Source organism: Pipra filicauda, unplaced genomic scaffold (genome assembly GCF_003945595.2).
Source record: "Pipra filicauda isolate LSUMZ 115617 unplaced genomic scaffold, ASM394559v2 scaffold428_size586839_pilon, whole genome shotgun sequence".
Lineage (NCBI taxonomy): Eukaryota > Metazoa > Chordata > Aves > Passeriformes > Pipridae > Pipra > Pipra filicauda.
In genome coordinates, this window is record NW_024104563.1 from 520,108 (window position 1) to 547,910 (window position 27,803).

At 63.6% G+C, this 27,803-nt stretch overlaps 1 protein-coding gene across 1 annotated transcript; it reads left to right on the plus strand.

Annotated features, from left to right (window-relative positions):
* The first annotated feature begins 459 nt into the window (after positions 1–459).
* ELN (elastin) lies at positions 460–26,496 on the plus strand. Its single transcript, XM_039385690.1, has 41 exons — positions 460–610; positions 6,769–6,822; positions 7,204–7,230; positions 7,392–7,424; positions 8,830–8,874; positions 9,347–9,439; positions 9,936–10,001; positions 10,087–10,134; positions 11,395–11,466; positions 11,689–11,715; positions 11,924–11,995; positions 14,729–14,755; positions 15,171–15,233; positions 15,494–15,538; positions 15,672–15,746; positions 15,831–15,890; positions 16,582–16,689; positions 16,773–16,814; positions 18,087–18,251; positions 18,335–18,376; positions 19,209–19,343; positions 19,427–19,468; positions 19,872–20,006; positions 20,092–20,133; positions 20,760–20,801; positions 21,416–21,457; positions 21,853–21,978; positions 22,058–22,117; positions 22,277–22,420; positions 22,529–22,576; positions 23,187–23,279; positions 23,477–23,530; positions 23,707–23,853; positions 24,039–24,074; positions 24,403–24,444; positions 24,703–24,747; positions 25,171–25,197; positions 25,558–25,599; positions 25,805–25,834; positions 25,948–25,998; positions 26,113–26,496. Exons 1-41 carry the CDS (start codon positions 529–531, stop codon positions 26,160–26,162), a joined length of 2,679 nt encoding a protein of 892 aa, XP_039241624.1. The 5' UTR covers positions 460–528; the 3' UTR covers positions 26,163–26,496.
* The last annotated feature ends 1,307 nt before the right edge of the window (positions 26,497–27,803 follow it).

The following is a 27,803-nucleotide window of genomic DNA, read 5'->3' on the forward strand; positions in this document are numbered from 1 at the left end:
CTAGACACCCCCATCCCTTCACCCAACCGATCCCCACCTCCATCCCATCCCCCTCCGGCCGGTGTCACCGGGATGTGGGACCCCCAGGTGCCCCCTGGGATGCGACACTCACCCGTGACCCCAAACCCCCCGTGGCACCCATGCGGGTGGGCACAGCTCCCGTGCCCTCCCCCACCGCCTGCCTTGGCAGCTCCCCCCCCCCCCTTCCAGCGGTTTTGGCAGAGACGCGCCGGCTTGGAGAGAGCAGCGAGGAATTAAAAGAAAAAAAAAAAAAAGAAGGGAAAAAAAAGGGGAAAAGGGAAAAAAAACCCTCCCCGAGCAGCCAAGCCCAATCGGCGGGAGAGGCTCGTGTGTGTTTGGCCTTTCCTCATGACGTAGTGTCCTGTGCCTCTCTCCCCCCTCTCCCTCTCCTTTTCCCCTCCCTCCTTACTCCCCCTCCCCTTCCCCTCGCATCCTTGGAAGCAACAATTAAGCAGCTCTGGGATAAAACACACAGCCCGCGGGAGCACGGGGGCATTGCTTCAAGAGATGGCAAGGCAGGCAGCTGCACCCCTCCTTCCCGGAGTCCTCCTCCTCCTCTTCTCCATCCTCCCGGCTACTCAGCAAGGAGGTAAGGAACGAAAAGGCTCCTTCCCTTACCCCGGCCAGCGCTTCGCCCCGGTCCTCCGGGGACCCTCCGAGCCCCCCGGGCAGCTCCACGCCTGCCCCGGCTGCGTGGCCCCGAGGAGGGGCTGTCACCCACCCTGCCCTGCCTTGGGGACATTCTCGAGGGTGGGTGGGTGGGTGGGCAGCCTCCCTCGCTTGTCACGTCCGCGGAGGGCTCTTGGCTCCCCAAAGCGGCGGGTGGCTTGTGCCATTCCCGGGTGGGATGGGATGTCACCGAGGGTGGTGACACGGGGCAGTCCCAGAACGGCGCTGCTGCGCCAAACACTTGTCGGGGGGAGGCTCCGAAGTGCTGCGTCCTGGCGAGAGGCTTGGGGACACGAGAGGCTTGGGGACACGAGACTTAGGGATACGAGGCTTGGGAATATGAGAGGCTTGGAGACACGGGAAGCTCAGGAACATGCAGGCAGGGCAGCGCGGGGTGGTGGCCACCAGACTCCCACGGGGCTGGCAAGGGCGAGGCCGGGGGGAGCTGGCACCGGTCGCCCCCCGGTGCGGTGGCAGGGTGAGCTGGAGGGGCAGCGGGTGGCAGCATCCCGCGGCCGATGTGTGCGAGCTGCCACGCAGTGTGTGGCCGGGACAGCCCGCGGGGCTGGTGCAGCCGCGGAGCAGCTCGACCCACCCGAATCTCAGCCCGGGGGTGCCCGGGTGGCCCCCGCACCGCCCTCCCTGCGCTGGTGTCGCCAGCGCCGGGTCCAGCCACCAGCGGGACGCGGGTCCCAAGGGCTGTGTGACACCCCAGGGCTGTGTGACACCCCTCAGCCCACGCACAGGCGGGCGGGGCGGGGAGGTGACAGCCCTCGCAGCAGCTGACACAGCCGGGGCCAGCGCAGCAGGTGCCTGCCCGGGGCCGGCTCGTGTGCCGGGGTCGGGTGTGAGCTCCCACCGAGGCGGGGAGAGCAGCTGAGCACAGACTGAGAGCCCACTGACACGGCCGAACCGGGTGAGGTGGGGACAGCACCGCCGGGGTGCGACAGTCACCTCTGCAGAGTGCGGGGTGTGCCACGGAGAGTGTGTGACGGGCAGAGCCACCATCGGGAGTGGGGTCGGTGCCAGAGCTTCTCAGACAGAGAGGATTGAGGACCAGAGGAGGGGAGGGGCCAGGATCCCCTGGGAAGTGCCAGGGTTGTGCGGGCACCAAGGCATCCCGACTGCCTGTGCCCTGCAGCTCCCTGCTCTGCCCTGGTGTGGGGGGCTCCCAGGACCCCGTCCATGGGCTGTTCCCCCCTGGCTGTGCAGGCAGTGGGACCCCAGAGCTGGGCAGCTCCTGTAAAGCCGAGCTGCTGTTGGTCCTGGTCAAGGTGCTGGATGGGATGTGCCCAGTCCCGGGCACTCTCCATGTCCAGCAGTGATGCTCCGTGCTGCCTTGCTGAGCCGTGGTGGCTTTGGTCCCCAGCTCTCCGGTAATGTCCAACTGGGACATTCCCTGGAGGACTTTGGACCCCGGGGAGACCCTGCAGCAGTTCCTGAGCAGTTTGGGAACCTTGGCCCGACTCCAGGCCCCTGCTCAGTCTCCAGGGGTGTTTCCTGGTTTGGGAAGCAGCTCACTGAGGAGGTGGCCCTGGCTGGTAGGACCCTGGGGAATGCTCCCCCATGGAGGACTGGGCAGTGTCTCTGCAGCCTGGTGTGCTCAGCCAGCCCTTGGGGACAGAGGTGGGACAGAAGCACAGCCGGTGGCACGGTGTGGGGGATGCCAGGGTGCTGTGGGGGCACCTGGAGGGGGCTCAGAGCAGTGTCCTCCAGCACCTCTGCCAGTGCAGCTCCAAACCAGCCTGGCAGAAAAGGGACCCCTGAGACATCCCAGAATTGAGGAGGAGAAGGGAGGACCCTCCTTCACACACAGACTGTCCCCTCAGAGCAGTGCCAAGGGGCTGAGATGGCAGCACTCAGGAAGCCCCCAGCAATGGGTCAGGATCAGGCCCTGGGGGTCTGTCCCCTGGGGAGCAGAGCTGTGCTGGGCACCGTGGGCACCTGCAAGGTTGGGCACGAGTGGTGTGGGGAATCTGCTGTGCCTTCCCTTAAAGATGCCAAGTGCAGTGTATCCCAGTGTTTGGAGTGGGCACCCATTCCTCAGGACCTTCATCTGTCCCTCAGGGCTTCCATCCATTCCTCAAGGCCTCCATCCATTCCTCAGGGCCTCCATCCATTCCTCAGGGCTTCCATTTACCCCTCAGGGCTTCCATTTACCCCTCAGGGCCTCCATCTATTCCTCAGGGCTTCCATCCACCCCTCAGGGCTTCCCCTGCCAAGCACAGGGGATCCCCTGGCAGTGACACCCACAGGAGGGACAAGAGGGACCCCAGGGAGGTCCCAGCCCTGCAGGTTTTGGGATCACAGGAGGCAGCTCTGGGGGTGCAGAGAGGTGGGTGCTGGGTGTGCTGGCACTGTGGGGACCCTGTGAGGGCACCCGGAATCCTCAGGGACACCAGTAGTGCCAGTGGTGGGGCTGGGATGGCATCTCCCCTTCCCAGCTGGACACTGGCCTGCTGGGGCTGCTTCCTCCCAGCTCTGAGGGTGTAGCTCATCTGCCAGCGCTCGGAGATGAAAGCTGGAGCTTCAGGGGGGCTGGAGAGGAGCCAGGCTCCCGCCAGCAGCCCCCCTGCTCCCCCCGAGCTGCTCCCAGTGCGCTCGGGATGGGACACAACACAGCTTCAAAGTCGCTTGGAGACTGAATGTTTCCATAACTTTCTCCCAAGAAAAAGAAAACAGCGGAACGAGGGAAGAGGGGAAATGGTGGTGGTTACTCAGTGAGGCTCCTCCGGGAGCGGGTGCCCATGGGCACGGGGAGGGCGGCGAGGGACGAGGTTTGGCTGCCCGGTGAGGGTGTGAGCTCCTGTCCTGTGGTGGGTTCTCCAGCCTGGTCTCAGTCTCAAAAGCTGTGGAATAGAGAAATCATGTGGATTTCTGGCTTGTGAAGTGAGCTGCGAGCAGTGGGGCAGGTAGGAATGATGCAGCTGATCCCACCGGGATCGGAAGCAGCACCAGCAGCGGAACAGCGTGGGCACCACAAACAGTGACCTCTGGGATGGAACTGGGGGAGAAAAAGGCCACTTTCTATAAACAAGGAGGCTCCACACCAGATCCTGAGCACCTCCATGGGTCAAACCCCACCACAGCTGGGGTTGCACATGTGGGTGTGAATCCTCCTGCCTTGGGATGGAAAAGACATCCCTGGGGTGGGTGCTGGGATCCTGGGGGCCAGCACCATGCTCTGCAGGTTTACAGCCAGCCCAGCCCAGGAGACAAGCTGGGAGAATAGGAAACACCCCTTGGTGAGTCCTGGCAGGCTTGGGGCAGGGGTAGAGGCAGCCCAGAGCTCCTTCAGTGCTGGGAGGCTGGGGACTCAGTTTTCCCTTCCCCATGTGCCAAGGGAAGGGATGGAAAGGACAAAAGGGGGCATGCAGACCCGAAACTGGGCTGGGGGCTGCTGGCCCTGAGGCTGGGGAAGGACAGAGACCAGCCAGAGGGTGATGGCTGTTGTCACAGTGTAGCAGGGCTGTTGCCAACACTCGGTGCTGCCCACGGGAGGGACTGGTGGTGCTGGGGGGGATTTCTAAAACCAAATGGGTTACAGAGACCCCTCAGCAGTGCCTGCACCAGGGAACAGCCCCCCAGTTGGGCCATGGATGAGCAACTTGTAAAAGAGCTCCCAGAGAAGGGCAGAAGTGGCCATGTTTGGCAGCAGAGGGGTCAGGGAGGGCTCCTGAGTGGAAGGCTCAGCTCCCCAAAGGCATGCAGTGTCCCCCCCAGCCATCCTGGCTCTGCCAGGCCTTGCTGACCCCCTCCACCTCCTGATCTGGGCATAGAGATGGTTGATGAACTGGCACAGCCTCTGAAAGCTGTCGAGGCACTGGGATGAGCACCGTGCCTTGGGCCTGGGGTGGTGTCCGGGGGATGCCCGGGGAGGGGGCAGTGACAGTGTCCCCGCAGTGGGACCCTCCTGCCAGGATCTACCCAGAGGGTGACGACGATGAAGGGCTGAGCGTGGCACCTGTGGCTGTGGGTAAGTGCCATCTGGACCTTTCTGGGGTGCCCACGCACTTCAGGGGTGCTGGGAGCCATCCTGCCTTGTCCCAGCTCTCTGGGGGTGACCGGCACAGGGGGACAGAGGAGACCCCCCAGCACCACCCCAGCCCCAGGGACCTGGCCTGGCTGTGGGGGCTGAGGCTGGGGAGCATCAGGGGGGCTGAGCAGCCCCTCCGTGGTGGGGGACAGTCTCTGGCTGTGGGCATGGGGGTCCCTGGCAGGACCCTGGCCATCCCGCCGGCACTGGCTCCCAGGGGCAGTGGAGTGTCCCCTCCCAGCAGGGCGGGGCGGGGGGGGGAGCACAGGCGTTGCGCGGACGCTCTGAGTTTGTTTGGAAACAAGCGAGAAGTTGGGTTTTTGTTTATCCAAGCTGGGGGCGGGCGAAGGGGTGGGGAATGTGCCGGGAAAAGGAGCTGCTCCGTAACCCCCGGCCGGCTGCCAGGCCGGGCTGTGCCGTGCCAGAGCGGGGAGCCGGCGGCTGGAGCGATGGCTGAGCCCGTGTCCCCTCCATTCCAAGGGACATCAGCTGCTCCAGGGCCCTCGGCCCTGGCAAGACCTTGGGAGGGGGTATTAGTGGGCACAGGGTTGAGCCCCACCCTACGGAGAGCACGTGGGGGCTGTGTGACAGGTCCTGACACGGGAACCCCTCCTGCATGTGTGTCCCAACATCCCCTGTGCTTGCACAGCCTGACACCCCTATGTGTGTCCTGGCATCCCAGTGCATCCCAGTGCATCTCTGTGGTAGGACTGGGGTCTATCCCAGATGCCCGGGGTGGTGAGCCGGGCACGAGGAACACCCTCATCCCTGCCACTGGTGGGGCAGAGCAGGGGGCTGTGGGGTACAACGAGGGGGGACCCCCAGAGTTTGCCCCACATCTGAGCTGGAGATGTGCAGCATGATGTGCCCCCCACCGTGGTGTGCCAGCCCTGCCACCTGCCCGTCCCCCTCGGGCACTGGCTCCACCCTGCCCAGCCCCTCGGTGGGGTTGTCAGGGCTGTGTCACTCTGGGCACTCGGCTCCTGGGGGTGCTGGTTCTCCCCAGGCCTGGCCAGGCTGCAGGTCCCCAGGTCCCAGCCATGCCACCACAGGGTCCCCAGTGCCCACCACCCTGAACTCCAGCCCCTCTGCCCAGCGCAGGCAGGAGGTTTGGCTGCGGCTTGGCACAGCCGCCACACATGGTGCTGGCCATGGCAGCCACCCCCACTGCTCCTGGCAGTCCCCTGCCCTGCAAATCCCACTGCAGACCCCACAGCAACCCCTCCCCTGGTGCCAGAAGTGAAACATCCCCTGCTTTGCAGCCCCCTTGTGCCCCCAACCCACCTGCCATCCCCCAACCCACCCATGGCCCTGGTGGAGCTGGGGGCACCACTCAGAGGGTGGCTGCCTGGTGGTCTGCAGCAGACACACCTCTGCCAGAGTCTAAAGCAGCCGAAAACCTTGCTGTGACCTCTGAGCATGAGCTGAGATGCCCTGGAAGGTGATGGGACCTGGGGAGTGACCTCAGTGTCACACAGGCAGGCAGAGGGACACGGGGGGGTCTGATGGGTCTCAGCAAGGTCCCCCCAGTCTGTCACCCCGGTCCCACTGGCCTGAGCTGGCTCTTCCCACTGGCATCTCAGCAGGGCACGGGGCAGCCCCAGCCAGGGGGTTTGGTTGGGACCAGCATGGGCTGTAGGGCTGAACTGGGACAGCCTCACCCCTGCCATGCCTGGACCCGTCCCCTCAGAGCCATGAGAAGCTGGAGGTGATGGAAGTGGTGCTGGCTGTGGTACAGGATAGGATTTGGGAAGCAAAGCTGGACATCAGCCAGCCCCATGTCCCTCCTTCCCATGCAGGGCCAAGTCCTGCTGACGACTCTGCTGAGGTGCCACCCCTGGCTCCCAGCTGGGGCATCTCCCAGTGCTGTCACCACTGTCACACGGGGGAACTGAGGGGTGCAAGGAAAGGGACCTGCCCTCGAGCTCCACATCCCAACCCTCCCCAGGGAGCAGCACAGATCCCAGGAGGTGGCACACATATTCCTCCTTCCCTGCCTTGGACCCCTGTGGGGATTTTAACGAGGGTCTCTTCTCTTGCAGGGGTCCCTGGTGCTATCCCGGGAGTGGGAGTCCCAGGAGCAGGCTTTTTCCCAGGTAAAGGGGTCCAGGCAGCGCTGGGAGGGGCTTGCAGGGATGGGCAGGTGCCTGAGGGGGTCCCTGGATGCCTCTGAGACATCGTGGAAGGCTGAGAACCTGCCAGCTGGGATCAGGGCATGTATGGTCACCCTGTCTGCTGCTTAGCCCAGGGTGGCTGTCCCAGCACCAGCCCCACGGTGTGGGACAGGGCTGGGTGGCAGTGCCAGACTTACCCCAGGGCTGGCACCTACACCCTGCCCAGACTGGGAGCATCCCAGGGGGGATGCCCCACGCCCTTGCACCCTTGTGACCCTCCTGCCTCCCCATGGCCCCCCGGGAGGCTCGGAGGGGTGGATGGGTGCTGACGGGTGGGTGCTCAGGCTGTGCCGTTGCTCACAGGTGCTGGAGTTGGAGGTTTGGGAGCAGGTGAGTGCTGGGATGGGGAGGGGGGCAACACCCCTGGCAGAGCTGCCTTGGGGTGGGCAGGGGGTCTGCCACGAGGCTGGCCCCGTCCCACAGGGTGTCCCCCCCCGGGGGATGCCCGGAGGAAGGATGGCTCTGAGCCCTCTCCACTCACTCTCCCGTAGGACTCGGGGTTGGAGCAAAACCTGCCAAACCAGGTAAGAAGCCTTTCCATGGCTCTCTCCATCTCCTGCCATGCCAGTGGCCGGGATATTTCCCAACCCCTGTTGCCCTCATGTTTCTCCTACACGGCCAAGAGGTGCCCCTCAGTCCGGGCACCTCCATGGCCGAGACATACAGCATCCCTGCCCTGCCACAGCCTCCAGGAGCCTTCCTCCCTCACCCCCCGCTTCGATGCGCTGCCCCCCCCCTTCAGCCCCCCCGCCCACCCTCTGGGGGCGCTTGCTGCCTGCAGAGCTGTGCCAAAGCACCTGGGGGAGCTGCAGAGCCCGTGTCCCGTGGGAAGCTGGCAGCGCCTCCGCTCACCTGCCATCGTGGCTGAGCAGCTTTTGCTGGGGCTCCTGCAGCCGTGCTGGGGTTCGCCTGGCCTAGAAATGAGAGGGGTGAGGGGACATCACTGGGAGAGGGGTGAGATGCTGGCAGGAGGATGCATAGCCTGAGGGAAACAGGGGGGAGGTGCTGGGGCAGCAGGGACTGAATGTGCAGGGAGCAAATCTGATGCCAACAAGATCATGGAATTATACAATGGCCTGGGTTGGAAGGGACTGTAAAGATCATTTCGTTCCACCCCCTGCCATGGGCAGGGACACCTTCCATTAGTCCAGGTTGCTCCAAGCCCCATCCAACCTGGCCCTGGTCACTTCCAGGGCTGGGACAGCCACAGCTTCTCTGGGCAGCCTGTGCCAGGGCCTCCCCACCCCCTGATGTCTTTCTGACATCCAATCTAAATCTTTCCTCTTTTGGTTTAAAACCGTTCCCCCTTGTCCTACCGCTATCTGCCCAGTGCCTGTTGTCACCCACGGAGAGATTCTGCTTTAGGCAGGCACAGGGGTCTCCCCTCCCTGCCCACCCCGAGGGTACCCGCTGTGCCCGGGGCAGGGTCACCCCACCTCCCCGGCCCCCCGACCCGGCCCGTCTGCGCGGCGGGAGCGCCAGCCCGAGGCGGGGGCCGGCAACCTCCGTTTACTCAGATTTCAGCTCGTGGAAAGAAAAACAAGGCCCTTTATTTCGGCGTAATTAAAACCAAACGCGGGGCGGCCGCGAGGGCTCAGCCGGAGCGGTGTCCGCGCCCCGAGCCAGCGGCACTGGAATTTGCGCCTGGAGGGAGCGAGGGCTGATGAGCCCCAGATGTTGGAAGGCAGCGCTGGCCGGAGACCCAGGGGCTCATTCCTCAGCCATAAACATTTTGGTTCCGTCCCCTCGTGGCCCGGCGGGGTGGGGGGTGGCTGAGGCAAAAAGGGACGGGATGGAGGACCCGGCTGCTGCCGAGGGCGTTTGTCACCCGTCGCTGTGCCCGTCCCCCGGGTGTGCTCCCATCCCATGGCGATGGTGCAGCAGGGACTCCTCTGCTCCTCTGGGCTGCCCACTCGCTTTTCTTTCCAGGGGTCGCAGGACTTGGGGGACTCGGCCCACTTGGCCTGCAGCCAGGTGAGCACAGAGCACCAATGTCCCCAGAGACCTGCCCTGGGGACAGCATGTCCCTTGTCCCCATCTCTGTAGCTCTCCAAACCCTTCCTGGGTGTCCCTTCCCAGACCTGAGGGACTACAGCCACCAGCAGGCAGCCCTGTGGTCCCCCAACACCACGGCATCAACCACGGCGGGGTGACCCCAAAGGCGAGGAGCAATCTGGGGGCTGCAGCAGAGGGACAGTGCCTGCACGGGGTCAGCCAGCCCACCCAGGGCTGCAGGGGGATGTTTGCGATGGGTGGGATGCAGGTGGGAGCAGGAATTTGGGTGATGCAGGACAGGGCAGTGCCCGCTAACCACCGCCTCGCCCAGCCTAACGCCAGCCCCGGCACCGCCGTGCAGCCCCCGCGGCTCTGCACCCACCACGGAGCCCAGGACACCCTCCTGGCAGCTGCTTTTTGGGGATGCTCACGCCGGTGGTTCTCCCCACAGGTGCTGCAGGTCTCTTCCCAGGAGCTGCCTTCCCTGGGGGGGCCTTCCCAGGGGCCGCCGGGGCCGCGGCTCTCAAGGCTGCTGCGAAAGCTGGTGAGTGCCAGGGGGGCTGGGTAAGGCCACGGCCACACTGGGGCTCCTGCAGCCCCTGGGGACTCCTGGTGTCCCCTGGGAGTCTGGGTTAGGAAAGATTTCCCCCTGGAGCTGGGGGGCTGCAAGCAGCAGGTGCTGCTCCACTGGGATCCCCCACCAGTTTGGAGGGACCCAGGCACAGGGGAACCGGCCAAACCCGAGCCCTCAGGAGCAGAGGGCACCGAGCTGCCTGGTCCCCGTGCCCAGTACACCCTGGTACTGCCTCAAGGTGTCCCCTTCGCCCCCCCAAGAGCCATCCTGACCTTGTCCCTTCTTTGGCACTGTTCCGGCCACCCGCAGCCCAGCGGGTCCTGGTGGTCCTGGCGGCCTCGGGGTCTCCACAGGTAGGAAACACCCCTCGTCCCCAGCATAGCCAAGCCTGGGGCAGACCTGTCGCCGTGCCCGCCGGGGTGGGCAGGAGCCGGTGCCCGGGCTCAGGGGTCTCTGCTGCCTGCAGGTGCTGTGGTACCGGGCGCGGTGCAGCCCGGGGTTGGCGCGGCAGGGAAACCCCCTAAAATACCAGGTAGGTGCACGGCCCCAAAGCCAGGGGCCAGGGCTGGAAACCACTGCACTCGGGCCCTCATCCCTGGATTTCTCTTGCCTGGCAGGTGCTGGGATTCCTGGAGCTTTTCCGGGCGGCGTGCTCCCCGGAGCAGGTGAGTGGGGGGTCCCCATCCCACCAGCAGCACCCCAACCTCTGAGGGGGTGCCCACCCTGCCAGAAACACCTCAAACTCTGAGGGGGTCCCCATCCTGTCATCAGCACCCCAACCTCTGACGGGATTCCCATACCTCCAAGGGGATTCCCATCCTGCCAGCATCACCCCAACCTCCGAGGGGGTCCCCACCCTGTCAGCAGCACCCTGACCTCTGAGGGGATCCCTATCCCACCAGCAGCACCCCAACTTCTGAAAGGATTCCCAACCTCACCAGCAGCATCCCAACCTCCAAAAGGACCCTGTCACCAGCACCCCAAACTCCAAGGGGTCCCCCCTCCCAGTGCCAGCACCCCAAGTGGGCAGAGCACCCTGCCCTGCCCCTGCCTGCCTTCCTGTCTGCCCCGCGCTGCTCCCTGCAGCTTCCAAACCCTTCTGCTGAGGTCACGGTGACATTTCCACCGTGCCAACGGCAGGGGGGACCCGGCGTCTCCGGGGGTCTCGTGCCAAGCCCAGCGGGAGCAGGCGGCACCGGCACCGGGAGAGGAGCTGGCACGGCCACGGCAGGGCTGGCGTGGGAAGAAGGGGGAGGAGGTGGCGGGGAGAGAGGAATTCCTCAGCGCAGAGTAATTTGGGGGAGGAAAACTTGTGAAAACAAGATGTTTCGACACTGTCCGGAGAAGAAGTGTGTTGCTGGTCAGGAATGTCTTTTCCATGTCTGAAAACGCACGAGTTATAATGAAAGACATTTGTAAAGGGGGAAGAAAAAAAAAAACAACAAACCAAAACCAAACGAAAGAGAAACTCGAAACTCAAAAACCCAACCCAAACACTGCCAGGCCAAAACACTGTCTGTTGCCCTGGGAGGGTTGGGGTCCAGCAGGCAGGACCACCCCCTGCTCCCTGAGGAGTCCTGAGGCCACTGTGCATCTCCCAGGCAGAGAGCACTGCCTGGGCTTGGCTGGGCTTTGCTGTCACTAGTGGGACCCACTCCTGAGTGCCATGTTCCCTCCAGACTCCCCGATGTGCCCCCCAAGCCCCAGGCACATCCAGGGCTGCAGCAAACCCTTCCCTGGCAGCTGGGGGTGCAGGCAGGCTGGCACAGAGTGGTCCTGGCAAGCCCCTGAGGATGAGGGTGCCCTGTCCCACAGTTAGGTCTGAGCCAGAGGTGGGTGGCAAGGATTTGGGAGTGTGTGGTGTGGTGGTCTTGGATACCAGGAACATCATGATGCCCCAGCTCACCCTCGGCTCTCTGCTGCAGGCATTCGCTTCCCTGGCGTAGGGGTGCTGCCCGGAGTACCCACTGGAGCTGGAGTCAAGCCAAAAGCTCCAGGTAAGTCCCTCAATCCACTGGGAACACCAGGGTGGGTTCATGGCTGGCTCCAACTCTGCCCCCCCATCCCACTGGAGCTGGCCCCAGCCCATCCTTTGGGACCACAGCCCTCCAGGGCACACGGGTGAGCGAAGCCAACCTCCAGCTGAACCCACTCAGGCTGATTTGGGCCTCCAGTCCCAGCCCCAGGGTTCACACAGGTGTCCTTGTGTTTCGTTTTAGGAGTTGGGGCCTTTGGAGGAATCCCTGGTGAGTGTCCTGTCTCTCTTGCCTGTCCTTCTCTTCCTTCCCAAGCCTGTCCATCACAGCCATGGTCTTCCCACACCACAAGATACCTCAGGGCTTCCTAGGACACCCACTCTCCTCTCCCGGGGTGCCCTGGGGCACTCCCCTCTCCCAAGGACTGGTGGCGGTCGTGACGTGGGCTCCAGGTGAGAGTGTGCTGTTGGCTTTGCAGGACTGGGAGGTTTTGGAGGTCCACAGCCCGGTGTCCCTCTGGGGTATCCCATCAAAGCTCCTAAGCTCCCAGGTAAGCTGCTGCCACAGCCAACGGGGCTGCGGGTGGAGGATCCCCGGCAGTGTCAGGAGAAGGACCCGCCGTTCCCTGGGGCTGTGCCCACGGGTCCCCCGGACCTGGCAGTGCTGGTGCTGGCCCTGGGACAGCAGGACAGAGCTCAGGGCTCTGGGCAGATGGGCCCCTGTGCAGCCCTGCCTGTGGCTGCCCCATGGGCAGCTGCTGGGGTGATGCCTCTGCTCTTGCTCCTGGTCCATGTGGACGATGCTGTGCCTCTCTCCAGCTGTTGTAAGGTAGGAAAGGTCGTGTTCTGGGGATGTGCTTTGGGCCAGGCCACTCCGGGATGTCCCTGCCAGCTCCTCCTGGCAGGAGGCACAGCCCTTGCAGGGGCTGTCTGCTCACTGTGCCTCCTGGGGTTGTGCCAGGCATTCACCTGGGCCAGGCGTCCTGGCTCAAGGAGCTGTGCCAAGGAGCTCCAGGCAGGTCTCCCTCCCCACTGCCCACCCTGACGAGGCTCAGCCCGAGCCCAGGGAAGTCTGGTGGAGCTCGGCACCCTCTTCCCAGGCAGGGCTGATCCGGGGGCCTCCATCCCCCTGCCCTGTGCCAGCTCTGCCCATGGAGGGACAGTGGCACGTGCTATGCCCTCCGGGGGCCGTGCTGCCAGCTCCAAGTGCATCCCCGAGGAGGAGATCAGCCAGATCCGGGGAGGGACCCCCATCCCTGGGGTGCTGCTTTCCCCACTCACCAAGTTGCTGCAGGCAGGAGAGCCTGGGCGAGGGGAGCCCACCCTCGGGAAGAACATCCCACCCTCGGGAAGCACATCCCAGCCCGGCACGGGCGCCAGCCCCGGCAGCTCTGCCGGCTTCCCCCCGACGGGGCCCGTCACCACAGACGGCAGCGGGAATACTTGGCCCGCCCCGGTTTCCTCCGCCGAGCGCAGTCACGCTCGTTAGGGCCCCGCCGCCGGATCCCGTCTGGGCTCCCGGCCCCAAACCGCCTTTCATGGGGTGCCCGGTGCGCAGGACAAGCTGCCAGCTGTGCCTGGCTCTGTCCCACGGTGGCCCACAGCCCAGCTGACCCACCTCCGGGGGAGCCATCACCAAATATATCACGGGAGGACACCCACCCCATGGGCAGGGAGCCCCATGGGGCAGGACAGCGGGGCTGGCCCCAGCTGCGGTGTCACCCGGCACCCCGGACCTTCCTGGGGTGTTGGGGGTGCCGATTTTAGGGGTGTCCCTAGCTGTGGTTTCACCTGACACTCGGGTTGTTCCTGGGGTGTTGGGGGATGTCAGTTTGTCGCCTCTGAGGATTTGGGGCTGGCAGTGCAGGAACAGGCCAGGCTGGCTGTAGAGGCTCTTGTTTTGATGCTGCAAATGGATCCGGGGGCTGCCACACATGAGGGTGTCCCCTGCACTGTCCATTGCAGTAGGTCTGGGTTGACAGGGGATGAGGGGACAGAGCAAACTACATTGTCAGTGGGAAGTCACCTTTTCGGATGATTTGCTCCTGTGCTGTCCCTGCTCAGGAGGTGGCCCTGGGGTCACCCCCTCGCTGGGGGCTCAGCTGGAAGATGTGGTTGAGATCAGGGTCCCATTGATGCCATAGGGATCCCAGTGCTGTGAGTGACATAAGTCTGTGCAGAGCCCTTCCCGTGCCACCCACTGTGCCCATTGGCCTGAGCCCCCCTGGCAGTTCTGGTGACATCCCCGTGGGCACAGCTCCAGGGCAGGAGCTGCTCTCCCATCCAGCTCAGGGTGGGGAGGGGTTGGACTTGGACCCGGCAAAACCCTTGGAGATCCAAGGACCTGGACTCTTGGTCCTTGGAGTCACCTCCAGGAGTGTCACCCCAGTGCCAGACCCTTTCACAGCTTTGGGGAGAGCGAGCGAGGGATCCTCGATGTGGGGGACACCCGGCACAGCTCACGGCTGCCACAGCCTGCAAAAGCCTCTGCCTTCCAGCAGCACTGTGCTGGTGTGGGACACCACGGGACAGCCTGGCAGGGTGCAGGGAAATCTGGTCCCCACATGCTGGCTGTGGGAGGGGATGGCGTCCTGCTCTCAGGGAGATGTTGGGCCAGGAGCAATCCTGTCCTGCCCCCTCAGCAGGAGGGCTTGGGGTGTGAGACACCCTCCACCCTGCCTGGTGTTCCCATCAGGAATGTGGCAGCCCATCGCCTCCCCTCTGGCTGCTGCCAGCAGTGATGGGAGCCGGATGCTGCTCCCGAGGGCACAGTTCCCGATGAGTGTGGGGCATCCCTGCGTCGTTCAGAGGGCTGGGATCCGGCTCTTTCGCAAGGAGACGCCTCCCTGGCCATGATGTTCCCTCTCGTAATCCCTCCCTGTCCCTTCATGCCGACCTCCTAACGAGGTCACGTTTCAGTGGAGGCTCCCAAGTCCTGATTCCAATTAAAACCTTTCCTCTGGAGCTGGCTGTGGTGCAGCCAGCTGGGTACAGCTCTTGCCGCGGGGCTCCTGGGGGACCCCCCGCCGGAGCGGGGTCATGGGAGGCTCCCGCAAAACCAGCTTCAGGCGCCACAGCCCTCGGCACAGGGCTGGGAGTGGGCAGCTCTCCTTGGAGCCACTGCTTCCAAGGTGAGGGAGAACAGCATCTCCTGGCCTGGCTCCACCATGGAGATTTGTATCCTGGAGGATTTACTATCCCGATGCACAGCCGGCTGGCAGAGAGGGGCAGGAGCACAGCCACGGGCAGCCAGGTGCTAACCCCCCACCTTCTCTCCTCTCCAGGTGGCTATGGATTGCCCTACACCAATGGTAAGCTGCCCCACAGGGAGTGCCCGTAGCCCTCACCCCACGGTCGTAGCTCCTTGTGGCTCCACCGGCTGCCACCGCGACCCTCGGGGCGGCGTGAGGGGCATCCCTCTCCCAGGTGGTCCCCCGAGGACCTTGTGCCTTGCCCATGATGGCTGTGGGCCTGGCTGGGAGACACTCAACCCTCCCAGTACCCCATGCCATGGGGCTGGGAGCTGTTGATCCGTAGGACACATCCTGAGCCACCGCCAGCTCCAGGCAGGGATGTTTGAAGTGGCATCTCGGCTGCGGAGGAGCTGGCTCTGGGCATCCTTCTGTGCCAGGGGGAGGAGACCCTTTGGGCCAGGGAGCTGCTCCTTCCACCTCCGTCCTCGGGCCGGTGCCTGACGTGGCTGTGCCGTTGTGTTTGTGGTTGCAGGCCTCAGGCCCGGTGGGCCAGGAGCAGGCCTTGCAGGGAAGGCAGGGTATCCCACCGGGACAGGTACACTCCGACCCCGCAGCCCCAGGGTGTGGGACTGGCACAGGCAGGGCAGGGGGACTGGGCACCCTGTCCCTTTGGGGTGTTGGGCACTTCCCGGCTGTCTGGTGACCCCCAGGGAGAGCCTGGAGTGTGCATCACGTCCCAAAGGTGAAGGGGACAGATGCTGGCAGGAGTGCCCGGTCCCCAGGGTCCCTGTGGGGTGGGGGAGCCGAGGTGGGGACGGTCTCGGCACCTCAGTGGTTGCCCGTGTCCTTCCCAAGGAGTCGGAGCTCAGGCGGCCGCGGCAAAGGCAGCAGCGAAATACGGTGAGTGGCCCTGCACGGCACATCCACCACACGTGTCCCCAGCGGGGCAGCTGGGCCCTCCCTGCCAGGCTGGGGGCACGTTGGTCGTGTCCCTGCATCGCTGGACTGACCACCTTCTTCTCCCCTGTGGCAGGAGCCGGTGTCCTGCCCGGGGTTGGCGGCATCCCAGGAGTCGGCGGCTTGGTACCCGGTGTGCCAGGAGTTGGAGGTGAGGGGTGACAGGGCTCGGTCCTGGGGTTCAGGGGGGTCACCTCCCCTTGTCCCACCCCCCTGACTCTCTGATATCCCACAGTTGGAGGAGCAGCAGCAGCAGCGGCAGCAGCGAAGGCGGCGGCAAAGGCAGGAGCCCTTGGTGAGTTCCCGGTGCCTCGGACACATCTCAGGACATGGAGAAGCCTTGCACTGATATCAGGGCTGTGTGGCTCTACCACCTGCCCCAGCAGCCCCTGTCCCACCACCTGGGGTGCTCTCCCAGTTCTCTATCCTGGCTCCTGCAGCTTTTTGGGCGGTGATGCAGGCTGACTGGCCCCTCGTGATGCAGCAGCCTGGCACAGGGCACAGGGCAGTGCATCCCCCTCACAAGTGGTTTCTCCATAAGAGACAGGGTTTTGCTGTGCCAGGTGTCAGCAGGGTGTCGAGGAACATGGTGTCTATACTGAACTGTCATTCCTTAGTGGAGGGATGCTCCTGGTGATGCAAATCTCCCCCTCTCTGTTTCCTCCTTGGCTGTTTTGAGGGAGAAAAATGAGTAGCAAGCCACTCATTGGAGCATCCAGGGAAAACGTGCCAAACGTGGGCGCAGCTGGGATTTACAGCTCCAGCCCTGGGGGTCCTGGGTGGCCGGGTGGACTCCAGACTCCTGAACTGCGCGTAGGGAGCTGGGAATTGCAGTCCTGGGTGCACTTGGGTTCCCTGAGCAGCTGCTTTGTGAGGAGGGGGAGCCCAATACAAAGCCAGGTACCCTGGAGTCTCCTGTGACCCCGGGACAGCCCAGTGGCAGAGAGGGGTGTTTTGGGGGAGTTTGACTGCTCTGCTTCCTCCAGCTCCAGGGGCAGTGCCTGGAGTTGGTGGTGTTGGTGTCCCTGGCTTGGTCCCTGGCGTTGGAGCTGTTCCAGGACTGGTGCCCGGCGTTGGAGTCCCCGGGGTGGCAGGTGACTGTTCCCAGGAGCCCTGTCCCCACCCCCCGGCTCTGTGGGGCCTTGGTGGCTGAGGGTCCCTCTCTCCTTGTCCCCAGGGGTGCCGTCGGCAGCAGCAGCAGCAAAGGCAGCTAAATTCGGTACGTGCTGCGCGGAGCCCCCGCGGCCCCTGGGAGCCCTGAGCACCCTCTGCACCCGTCACACACAGGGTGTCCCCTGGGGATCACTCCTGAGGGAGGGTGGGATGTGCTTAGCCCAGCTCTCAGCTGCGCCATCCGGGCTTGGCTTCATCCCCAGGGTGGGACCTTCTCCCTCTCCAGGGTCTCTGGAGGCTGCTTCGTGGAAAGGAATGATGAGACCCAACTCACGTCTTTGCACTTGGTCTGAATTCTTGGGGTTTGCACCAAATCCAGTTTTCCAGCAGCAGACACAGGATCTGGTGCCCAAGGGCTCAGCCTCACTGCCAGGGTGGGCAGAGATCCCTGGCAGAGGGACCCCTGCCCAGGGTCACCCAGTGCCTTCCAAAGACCTGGTGGCATCCAGCAAGTGCATCCCACTGGGTCTTGCCCAGCAGGCATAACCACCCCATGGAGTTCCAGTGGGGATGAAGGACATGGCCAAGTGGGAGGGAGGCCGGGAGCTCAGGCACAGGGAGGAGGCAGAATTGGCCCTGAGGCTCCACACGGGGCTGGGGGTCCGTGTGCTGCTCCAAAAGGCAGAGCCAATGGTTACCTGGACAGGTCCCAGGACCTCCATCATTGTTGTGGGAATGCCCAGGAGGAGTCATGCTTGATGGCAGCTCTCCTTTGAGGGTTAAACCATTGATACCCATTTCTTCCGTTTTTCCTCCACATCTTCTGGAAAAAAAAAAAAATCCCACCACATGCCCAGGTCAGGAGGGGATTCAGGGAGAAACTTGGCAATGGGTGCTCTGCACTGGGGTGCCAGGGCCCTGCCGAGCAGGGGACCATGAGGACAACCCCTCAGCCCTTCCAGAGGGGATCTGATGCTTGTCCCTGTGGCCGCTGGGTCACGGCTGTCCGTGCCCTGGGCAGGTCCCCAGTCTGACCAGTGCCTGGGTACTCAGCTCTTCCACAGAGCTCCTGGGGACCACCAGCCAATTCTCCTCCGTGGCCTGTTTGGCTGCAAGGCTTGATGTCCCCATGAGGAGGACCACCTTGAGCCTCCTGTGATGATGAGGATCATTGTGGTCCTCTGTTGTGGTGACTTCCCAGGGATTGCTGGAAGAGTCAGGGGACCAATCCCTCCCTGGCACTGCTGTGCTCTCCTGGACAAGGCCGTGGGATGCTCTGCTCATCATGGCAGGGGGATGAGAGCAGAGCCATGACAAGGTCCCACGTTTCAACTGCCACTACAATGAGCTCTGACTGCTCCCCTCTTGTTCCCTGCAGGAGCTGGTGTTCCTGGTGTTGGTGTTCCCGGTGTTGGTGTTCCCGGTGTTGGTGTTCCCGGTGTTGGTGTTCCTGGTGTTGGGGTCGGTGCTGTCCCAGGCGTCGTGCCCGGAGTTGGTGTCCCCGGATTGGTGCCCGGTGTCGGAGCTGTCCCCGGGGTGGCAGGTGACTGTTCCCAGGAGCCCTGTCCCCACCCCCTGGCTCTGCAGGGCCCTGGTGGCTGAGGGTCCCTCTCTCCTTGTCCCCAGGGGTGCCGTCAGCAGCAGCAGCAGCAAAGGCAGCTAAGATTGGTACGTACGAAGGAACAGGGAGACCCAACTCACGTCTTTGCACTTGGTCTGAATTCTTGGGGTTTGTACCGAAGTTGCTTTCCAGCAGCAGATCAGGTGCCCAAGGGCTCAGCCTCACTGCCAGGGTGGGCAGAGATCCCTGGCAGAGGGACCCCTGCCCAGGGTCACCCAGTGCCTTCCAACAACCTGGTGGCATCCAGCAAGTGCATCCCACTGGGTCTTGCCCAGCAGGCATAACCACCCCATGGAGTTCCAGTGGGGATGAAGGACATGGCCAAGTGGGAGGGAGGCCGGGAGCTCAGGCACAGGGAGGAGGCAGAATTGGCCCTGAGGCTCCACACGGGGCTGGGGGTCCGTGTGCTGCTCCAAAAGGCAGAGCCAATGGTTACCTGGACAGGTCCCAGGACCTTCTTCTCCATCGTCACTGCTGATCCCTGGGAATCTTCAAGTGGAGCCATGCTTGATGGCAGCTCTCCTTTGAGGACTAAACCACTGATGCTCATTTCTTCCATTTCTCCTACATATTTTGTAGTAAAAATGTCCCACCAAATACTCAGGGAAGGATGGGATTCAGAGTGTCCAGAGTGTGCAGAGTGTGCTCCGTGCTGTGGTGCCCCTGCCCATGAGGGCACCTCTCACAATGAGTCCTTCTAGAAGTGACCTGATGCTTGTCCCTGTGGTCAGGGCTCTCAGTGCCCTGGGCAGTTCCTCAGTCTGACCAGTGGATGCTCTGCTCGTTATGGCAGGGGGATGAGAGCAGAGCCAAGACAAGGTCCCACCTTTCAGCTGCTGCTGCAATGAGCTCTGACTGCTCCCCTCTTGTTCCCTGCAGGAGCTGGTGTTCCTGGTGTTGGTGTTCCTGGTGTTGGCGTTCCCGGTGTTGGGGTCGGTGCTGTCCCAGGCGTCGTGCCCGGAGTTGGTGTCCCCGGTTTGGTGCCCGGTGTCGGAGCTGTCCCCGGGGTGGCAGGTGACTGTTCCCAGGAGCCCTGTCCCCACCCCCCGGCTCTGTGGGGCCCTGGTGGCTGAGGGTCCCTCTCTCCTTGTCCCCAGGGGTGCCGTCGGCAGCAGCAGCAGCAAAGGCAGCTAAGATTGGTACGTACGAGGGAACAGGGAGACCCAACTCACGTCTTTGCACTTGGTCTGAATTCTTGGGCTTTGTACCAAAGTTGCTTTCCAGCAGCAGACCTGGCACCAGATCAGGTGCCCAAGGGCTCAGCCTCACTGCCAGGGTGGGCAGAGATCCCTGGCAGAGGGACCCCTGCCCAGGGTCACCCACCACCTTCCAAAAATGTGATGGGATTCAGGAAGTGCATCCAACTGGGTCTTACAAGACAGAGGACCCATCCCTCCCTGGCCCCACTGTTTTCTCTCCTGGACGAGGCCGTGGGATGCTCTGCTCACCACAGGACGATGACAAGAGCAGAGCCATGACAAGGTCCCACGTTTCAACTGCCACTACAATGAGCTCTGACTGCTCCCCTCTTGTTCCCTGTAGGAGCTGGTGTTCCTGGTGTTGGTGTTCCTGGCGTTGGCGTTCCCGGTGTTGGGGTCGGTGCTGTCCCAGGCGTTGTGCCCGGAGTTGGTGTCCCCGGATTGGTGCCCGGTGTCGGAGCTGTCCCCGGGGTGGCAGGTGACTGTTCCCAGGAGCCCTGTCCCAGCCCTGTCCGGCTCTGTGGGGCCTTGGTGGCTGAGGGTCCCTCTCTCCTTGTCCCCAGGGGTGCCGTCGGCAGCAGCAGCAGCAAAGGCAGCTAAATTCGGTACGTGCTGCGCGGAGCCCCCGCGGCCCCCGGGAGCCCTGAGCACCCTCTGCACCCGTCACACACAGGGTGTCCCCTGGGGATCACTCCTGAGGGAGGGTGGGATGTGCTTAGCCCAGCTCTCAGCTGCGCCATCCAGGCTTGGCTTCATCCTGGGGACATGACCTTCTACCCCTTCAGGAGGGTCTCTGGAAGCTGCTTCATGGAAAGGAACCATGAGACCCCAACTCATGTCTTTGGACTTGATCTGAAATCATGAGTTTTGTAACAATTCCATTTTCCCAGCACCAGACACAGAATCCTGACACAGGATCTGGTGTCCAAGGGCTGAGCCTGGCTGCTGTTTGGGTAGAGATCCCTGGACCTTTCAACTGTTGCTGCAATGAGCTCTGACTGCTCCTCTCTTGTTCCCTGCAGGAGCTGGTGTTCCCGGTGTTGGCGTTCCCGGCGTTGGCGTTCCGGGTGTTGGGGTTGGCGGCGTCCCAGGCCTTGTGCCTGGAGTTGGTGTCCCTGGCTTGGTGCCCGGTGTCCCCGGGGTGGCAGGTGACTGTTCCCAGGAGCCCTGTCCCCACCACCCAGCTCTGTGGGGCCCTGGTGGCTGAGGGTCCCTCTCTCCTTGTCCCCAGGGGTGCCGTCGGCAGCAGCAGCAGCAAAGGCAGCTAAGATTGGTACGTACGAGGGAACAGGGAGACCCAACTCACGTCTTTGCACTTGGTCTGAATTCTTGGGGTTTGTACCAAAGGTGCTTTCCAGCAGCTACCTTGAAAGACAATCTGGTGCCCAAGGGCTCAGCCTCACTGCCAGGGTGGGCAGAGATCCCTGTCAGAAGGACTCCTGCCCAGGGTCATCTGCCATGTTCCAAAACCCTGGTGGAATCCAGCAAGTGCATCCAACTGGGTCTAGCAAGACAGGGGACCAATCCCTCCCTGGCACTGTTGTGGTCTGCCCTGGACGAGGCCGTGGGATGCTCTGCTCACCACGGCAGGGGGATGAGAGCAGAGCCATGACAAGGTCCCACCTTTCACCTGTTGCTACAATGACTGCTCCCCTCTTGTTCCCTGCAGGAGCTGGTGTTCCCGGTGTTGGTGTTCCCGGTGTTGGCGTTCCCGGTGTTGGGGTCGGTGCTGTCCCAGGCGTCGTGCCCGGAGTTGGTGTCCCCGGTTTGGTGCCCGGTGTCGGAGCTGTCCCCGGGGTGGCAGGTGACTGTTCCCAGGAGCCCTGTCCCCACCCCCCGGCTCTGTGGGGCCCTGGTGGCTGAGGGTCCCTCTCTCCTTGTCCCCAGGGGTGCCGTCGGCAGCAGCAGCAGCAAAGGCAGCTAAGATTGGTACGTACGAAGGAACAGGGAGACCCAGCTCACGTCTTTGCACTTGATCTTGGGTTTTGCTCCAAAGTTGTTTTCTGGCAACAGACCTGACACAGGATCTGGTGCCCAAGGGCTCAGCCTTGCTGTTATTTGGGCAGAGATCTCTGGCAGGGGGACCTCTGCCCAGGGTTACCCACCACCTTCCAAAAACCTGGTGGGAATCACCAAGTGCATCCCACTGGGTCTAGTAAGGCAGGAAACTGATCCTTCCCTTGCACCGCTTGGTCTGTTCTGGACAAGGCCATGGGATGTTCTGTTCACCACAGGACGATGACAAGAGCAGAGCCATGAAGAGGTCTCACCTTTTCAGCTGTTGCTGCAACAAGATCTAACTTCTCCCCCCTTGTTGCCTGCAGGAGCTGGCGTTCCTGGCATCGCTGGCGTTCCCGGCGTTCCTGGAGTCCCTGGTGTTCCTGGTGTTCCTGGTGTCCCAGGCGTGCCCGTCGTGCCTGGAGTTCCTGGCGTGGTGCCTGGTGTCGGAGGTGAGCCGCTGGGCTGTCCCCAGCCGGTGGGGTGCCGCTGGCATTGCCTGTCCCCTCACTGTCCCTCGTGTCCCCGCAGTGGGTGGCCCGGCAGCCGCAGCGGCCGCGGCGAAGGCGGCAGCGAAAGCCGCAGCAATCGGTGAGTCCCCACCAACCCTTCCCGGGGGGGCAGGAGGGATGTTTGCTCGTGGGTGAAGTGGAAGGCACTCTGGTGCTCTGGATGGTGGGGAGGTCAGTGGGACTCCTGCTGCGGAGCCTGCCTGCTCGGCCACATCCCGGGACCTTTCTGCGGGAGCAGGACGCGTTCCCGGTGTCGGTGTTCCCGGTGTCGGTGTTCCCGGTGTCGGCGTTCCCGGTGTCGGCGTTCCTGGAGTCGGTGTGCCCGGAGTTGGTGTTCCTGGTGTGGGCGTGCCCGGTCTGGTGCCTGGGGTTGGCATTCCAGGTGAGGTGGTGCCCGTGGGACACTCGGGTGTCCCCAGCGGTGCTGGCTGAGGGTGCCGGTGTGGCCACCGCGGCCCCATTGCTGCCCCTCTCCTCCCCTCTCCCCCAGGAGTTGGTCCTGCAGCCGCCAAAGCAGCCGCCAAAGCAGCCAAGTTTGGTAAGCCGGGATCTCTCTGGGGTTGTCCCACCTGTCCTGTCTCCTGCTGCCCCCCACCCTGGCTGGGGCAGAGGTCCAGCCCTGTGGGTCGTGGTGAGGGATGAGTTCTCCCCAGGGCTCTGGTTGGGATGAGGTTCTGGCTGAGTCAGGGCTGCTCTCCAGAGAGCTGGTCTGGATGGAGGGTCCAAAGTTCACCATCCAAACACCTCATACATCAGTCCATCCACAATGTCTTCTACCCACCACCACCCTCCTCAGTATCCATCTGTTCCCTTCCCTGTACATCCATCCACAGCTCCAACCATCCACCCAGCTCACCATCCATTCAACCACTCCACATCCATCCATCTCAACCATCCATCCAGTCATCAATCTCACTATCCATCCAGCAAGCTCACTATCCATTCAGCCACTCACCATCCATCCATCCATCCATGCATCCATCTCAGCATCCATCCATCCATCTACATATCCATTTCACTATCAATCCATTCATCCATCCATCCTCTAACTGCCCACCCCAGCCTGCCATGCCTTCTCAGCCCGCTCCTCCCACCCCTTCTCTCCCTGAGCCGAAGCCCCAATCCCCCAATTCCCTCTCTCCTTGCAGGAGCAGTTCCCGGTGTAGGTGGCCTTGTTCCTGGTGTAGGTGGCCTTGTTCCTGGTGTGGGTGGCCTGGTCCCTGGTGTTGGAGGCGTCCCAGGTGAGGAGGAGGGAGGCGGTTGCTGGTGGCAGCCTGGCTGGTGCAGGGACAGTCCTGGTGCAGGACAGGCTTGAGGAGAACCTCGGTGGTCTCCATCAACTCATGGTTCCCCCTGGGGGGTTGCAGACAAGGCTCTGCCCAGGTTTGCTGAGGGGACCCTCCGGGGGTGCTGAGACCCTCCTGCTGTCTCCACGCAGGGGTTGGAGTTCCGGGCGCAGCAGCGAAAGCAGCAGCAAAGGCAGCGAAATTCGGTGAGTCGGCCAGAGAAACCCATCACTCACAGCCGGGGGCACCTGCACGGGCACAGACTGGGGCAGGGGACGCTGGGGAGCGGTGGGGGTGGGCACCCTGTGCCAGGCACATCACCCCATGCAAGAATGGGGATCACGCAGGGATCACCCCATGCTGCCTCACCCTCTCTCCGCAGGAGCCGGGGTCGGAGGGGTGCCCGGTGTTGGTGTGCCCGGTGTTGGTGTGCCCGGTGTTGGTGTGCCCGGCGCGGTGCCCGGTGTTGGCGTGCCCGGGTTGGTGCCAGGTGTGGGAGTACCTGGAGCTGGTGTCCTCCCCGGGGCAGGTAGGTGCTTTGTCACACCCTGCCTGGGGCCCTGCTTGGGGACAGCGGTGGCTGGGAACGCTGAAAGCCACCGAGCCAGGCAGAGGGGTGGCAGAGGGGGATGCAGGCAGGATGGGGGATGGTGGCACGTGGGAGGGGGTGCAGGGGTGACCATCCTAACTGTGGTGTCCTCCTTCACTTGGCAGGCATCCCCCAAGTAGGTGCTAAACCTCCCAAATTCGGTAAGTATCTCTGCCACCCTGCCCTGGGACCATCTCAGACTGTCCCCAGGCACCCTCCTCATGTGGCCATCGGGGTGCTGACTTTGTGTCCCCTGCATGTCCCCTTGTGCCCTGGTGGCCCAGGCGTGGGAGGTGGTGTGCTGTCACCCATGAGTGCAAAGTGCCACCTGTCCCCCCATCTTAGGCACACTGGGGACGTTTTTCTCCTGTGTGTGTCACGGGTGCTGGGGACACCCAGGATGGGTGCCAGGGCCACCTGGCTGGGAGTGCTCTGAGCTGGGGGTGCCGGGTTGCAGGGGGACAGGCATTAATGTTCCCTTTCTGGCAGGTGTGCCCGGAGTTGGAGTGCCAGGAGTTGGTGGCCTCCCAGGTAAGTGCTGGCAGAGGCCAAGCCTAAGCAGTGGGGATGCTCCCCCAGAGAGATGCTCCCCCAGAGGGATGTGGGCAGCAGGATGCTTTCCCAGAGGGATGCAGGTGGAGGGATGCTTCCCCAGATGGATATGGACAGAGGGACGCTCCCCCTGGCCATGGAGGGAGTGGGGCTGCCCAAGAAAGGATGGGCACACTTGGGGCTGGACAAGGAGTGGATCAGACACTGCCTGTCCTCACTGATGCTCCCCCATCATAGGTGGCCTTGGAGTTGGTGGCCTCGGAGTCCCTGGGCTTGGTGTTGGTGAGTGATGCTGGCCCTGGCACTGGGGCTCCCAGGGCTGGGCTGCAGGGAGTGGCAGCTGTGTGCCAGCAGAGTGCCCAAAAGGAAAGGGGTCTATGGGATGAAGGAGATGCAGGGTCACTTTTGTCCCACCCCACACTGTCACCCTGTGCCCTATCCTGTGCCTGCCACCTGCCCTGCTCCCAGGGTGTGATCCAAAGGGAATGCCACTGCTGAGCAGGGACTGAGGGCCATAACACTGGTGTTGCCTGTGTCATGGGAACAGGGGATGGTCCCATACCACGTCCCCCACATGTGGAGCTGCAGGTCCCTCCTGGGGACCCTCTGGGCCTGTAGAAGGGTCTGGCTGCAGCCCTGGGGGCAGCGAAGTTGGGGCGTGGGCTGTGCTGCTGCCCCTCTCTGACACAGGACTCTTATATCCAGGAGCTGCTGGGAAACCTCCCAAGGCGGGTAAGGAGCAGCCAGAGGGGCTGCAGGGGTGACTCCAGTCCCTGTCCCCACCCTGTCCCCATCCCATGCTCCCCACCCTCACTGGGGCTCTCCCATTGCAGGTTTTGGTGCTGGTCTAGGTGAGTGCTGTGGTTTGGGGCTGGGGTGGGAGCATGTCCCCCACCACACCACACTTGTCCCCACTTGCTGTCCTCACCCTGCTGCCACTCCCTGCTGAGCACCGGGAAGCCACATGGGTGCCATAACAGGGACAGGGACAGGGACAGGGACTGAGCAAGTAAACCCAGCCAGGGTGTCCCCAGCCCAGGCTGGGGTGGCACTGCTGTCACTGGCTGTCACTGGCTGTCGCTTTTTCCCCAGGGGTTGGAGTTCCCGGCTTCGGCGTGTCACCGATATTTCCAGGTACCACCCCCAGCACACACCCCGGGCACATCCCGGTGCCTGCCCGGCTCCCGGGGATATGCAAAGCCCACGGAGCACAGGGCCACGGCCACGGCCTGGGGAGGGACCCCGGGGGCTCTGCTGAGCCGGGGGGGCTCAACTGGGGGGTGCAGGGCAGAGCGATGTGGGTGCCCGGTGGGTGCTGAGGGCTTCGCTCTCCTTCCAGGTGGGGTCGGCGCCCCGCTGGGATTTGCTGGTGAGTGTCCATCCCCCCCGCGCGGGGCGTTTTTGGGGTGGGGGGTGCGCATCCCCCCTGCACCCCGCAGCCGCGGGGGGTCCCGCTGACCCAGCTCCCCCTTCCCCCTGCAGGGAAGCCCCCCAAGGCCTACGGAGGAGCCCTCGGTGCCCTGGGCTTTAGAGGTGAGCGCTGGTGTTGGGACCGGCTCCTGCACCCCTTGCCCTTCTCCCACACCCCCCAGGGGTCTGGGGGTGCAGGGGGGGCTCACCCCGTGCATCCCTCCCCCCCCATGGCAGGCGGCGTGGGCTGCGCAGCAGGGAAGTACTGCGGGAGGAGGCGGAAGTAACCGCGGCCGTCACCGCTGACCTCATGAACTTTGGTGCTACTGCATGGTCCAGAATGTAAATCCCGAGCAAAGCTGAGACGCCCCCCCCCCTTCCCCAAAAACCCCCCGTCCATCCCGGGGCCATCCCCGGCCCCGCGTTCCCAGGAGGGATCCCGCACCTCCGGCAGCATCCGTCGCCCCCCAGCCCCTCGGTCCCGGCAGGGAGCGCGGAATAAACTGCGGGGAGCAGCCGTCCCCCTTGGTGCTATCGCTCTCTGCGGGATTTTGGGGGGGGCTCGGGGTGTCGCACCCCTCCCCAGCCCCAGAGCTGACCCCCTCGGGGGGGGGGGGGCAGGATGAGGGGGACCCCACATTGGAGGAAGGGAGGGAAGGGGATGCCGGCGGCGGGGGCTGCACGGGGAGGGATGGCCCCGTCGGTCCCCGCGATCCCCCCGGTCTGGGGGGGGCCGCGGGCAGGAGGGGCTCGGTCCCTTCGTGTTGCTCACTTTGCTATAACTGGGTGGGACGCCCTTATACAGAGGGACTCGCTTCTGACAGACTAATAAAGGACAAGTTTTTAAAGGATTCTGGCTCTGTCCTGTGTCTGTGTCCCCCTCCCCGGAGGGGAGGCAATGGTGGTGGCAATGATGGAGGAATCCAGCCCATGTCACTGCCCCCGGTCTTGTGCCCATGGCTCTGCACAAGCCTGGGGACACACTGGGTCCTTGGCATGGCATTGTGCTGTCACAGCTCTGGGCCACAAGGTGAGGGGACAGCCTGGGCACCCCGGGGCTGCCCCTGCCCTGTCCCACAGTGCCAGCCCCAGGGATGGTTGGGGTGGCCATGGCCTATCCCACAGAGATAGGTCCCCCAGGAACCCAGGGGGAGGTCCATGCCCTATCCTGGGGGTGAGGGGAACACCTATGCCTTGTCTTAGGGCAGTGGCCTGGGGGACAAGGAGGATGCTCAGGGAACTCAGAAGGACTCAGGATGTCTGGGAACTCAGGAGGAGGCCCCTGCCTTCCCTAGGATCACAGCCTGAGGGCCAAAGGGGATGGCCATGGTGCCAGCCCAGAGCATGGCAAATACACCCAGGCACTATCCCAGGGTGACAGTACATGGAATAAAAGGGGCATCCACGTCTTGCCCGGCGGTGCCAACCCACGGACACAGCATGAGCTCTGTGCCCTGCCCCATGGTGGTGGCCTGGGGGCACAGGGGGACGTCCATGCCCTGTTCCATGGTGACAACACAGTGAATGAGAGGGACACCTGTGTCACACCCCACACTGACAGCCCAGGGTAGATGGGGACACCCGTGCCCTGATCACAGTGACAGCTGGGGTGTGTGGGGACACCTGTACTGATCAGGGATGGGTGGGGGGAACACCTTTACCCTGTCCCAGGGTAACTGGGGACACCATGGCAGGTGGGGACACCTATGCCTTGCCCAGGGGGGTGGCCTGGGGTAGTTGGGGGCACTCATGATGGCCAGGGATGGGTGAGGACACCCGTGCCCTGCCCATGGAGCTGGCTGGGGGTAGTCGGGGACACCATGGCATATGGGGACACCTCTGATGGCCAGGGGTGGGTGGGGACACCTGTATCCTGGCTGGAGATAGTTGGGGGCACCACAGCGGGTTGGGACACCCATGATGGCCAG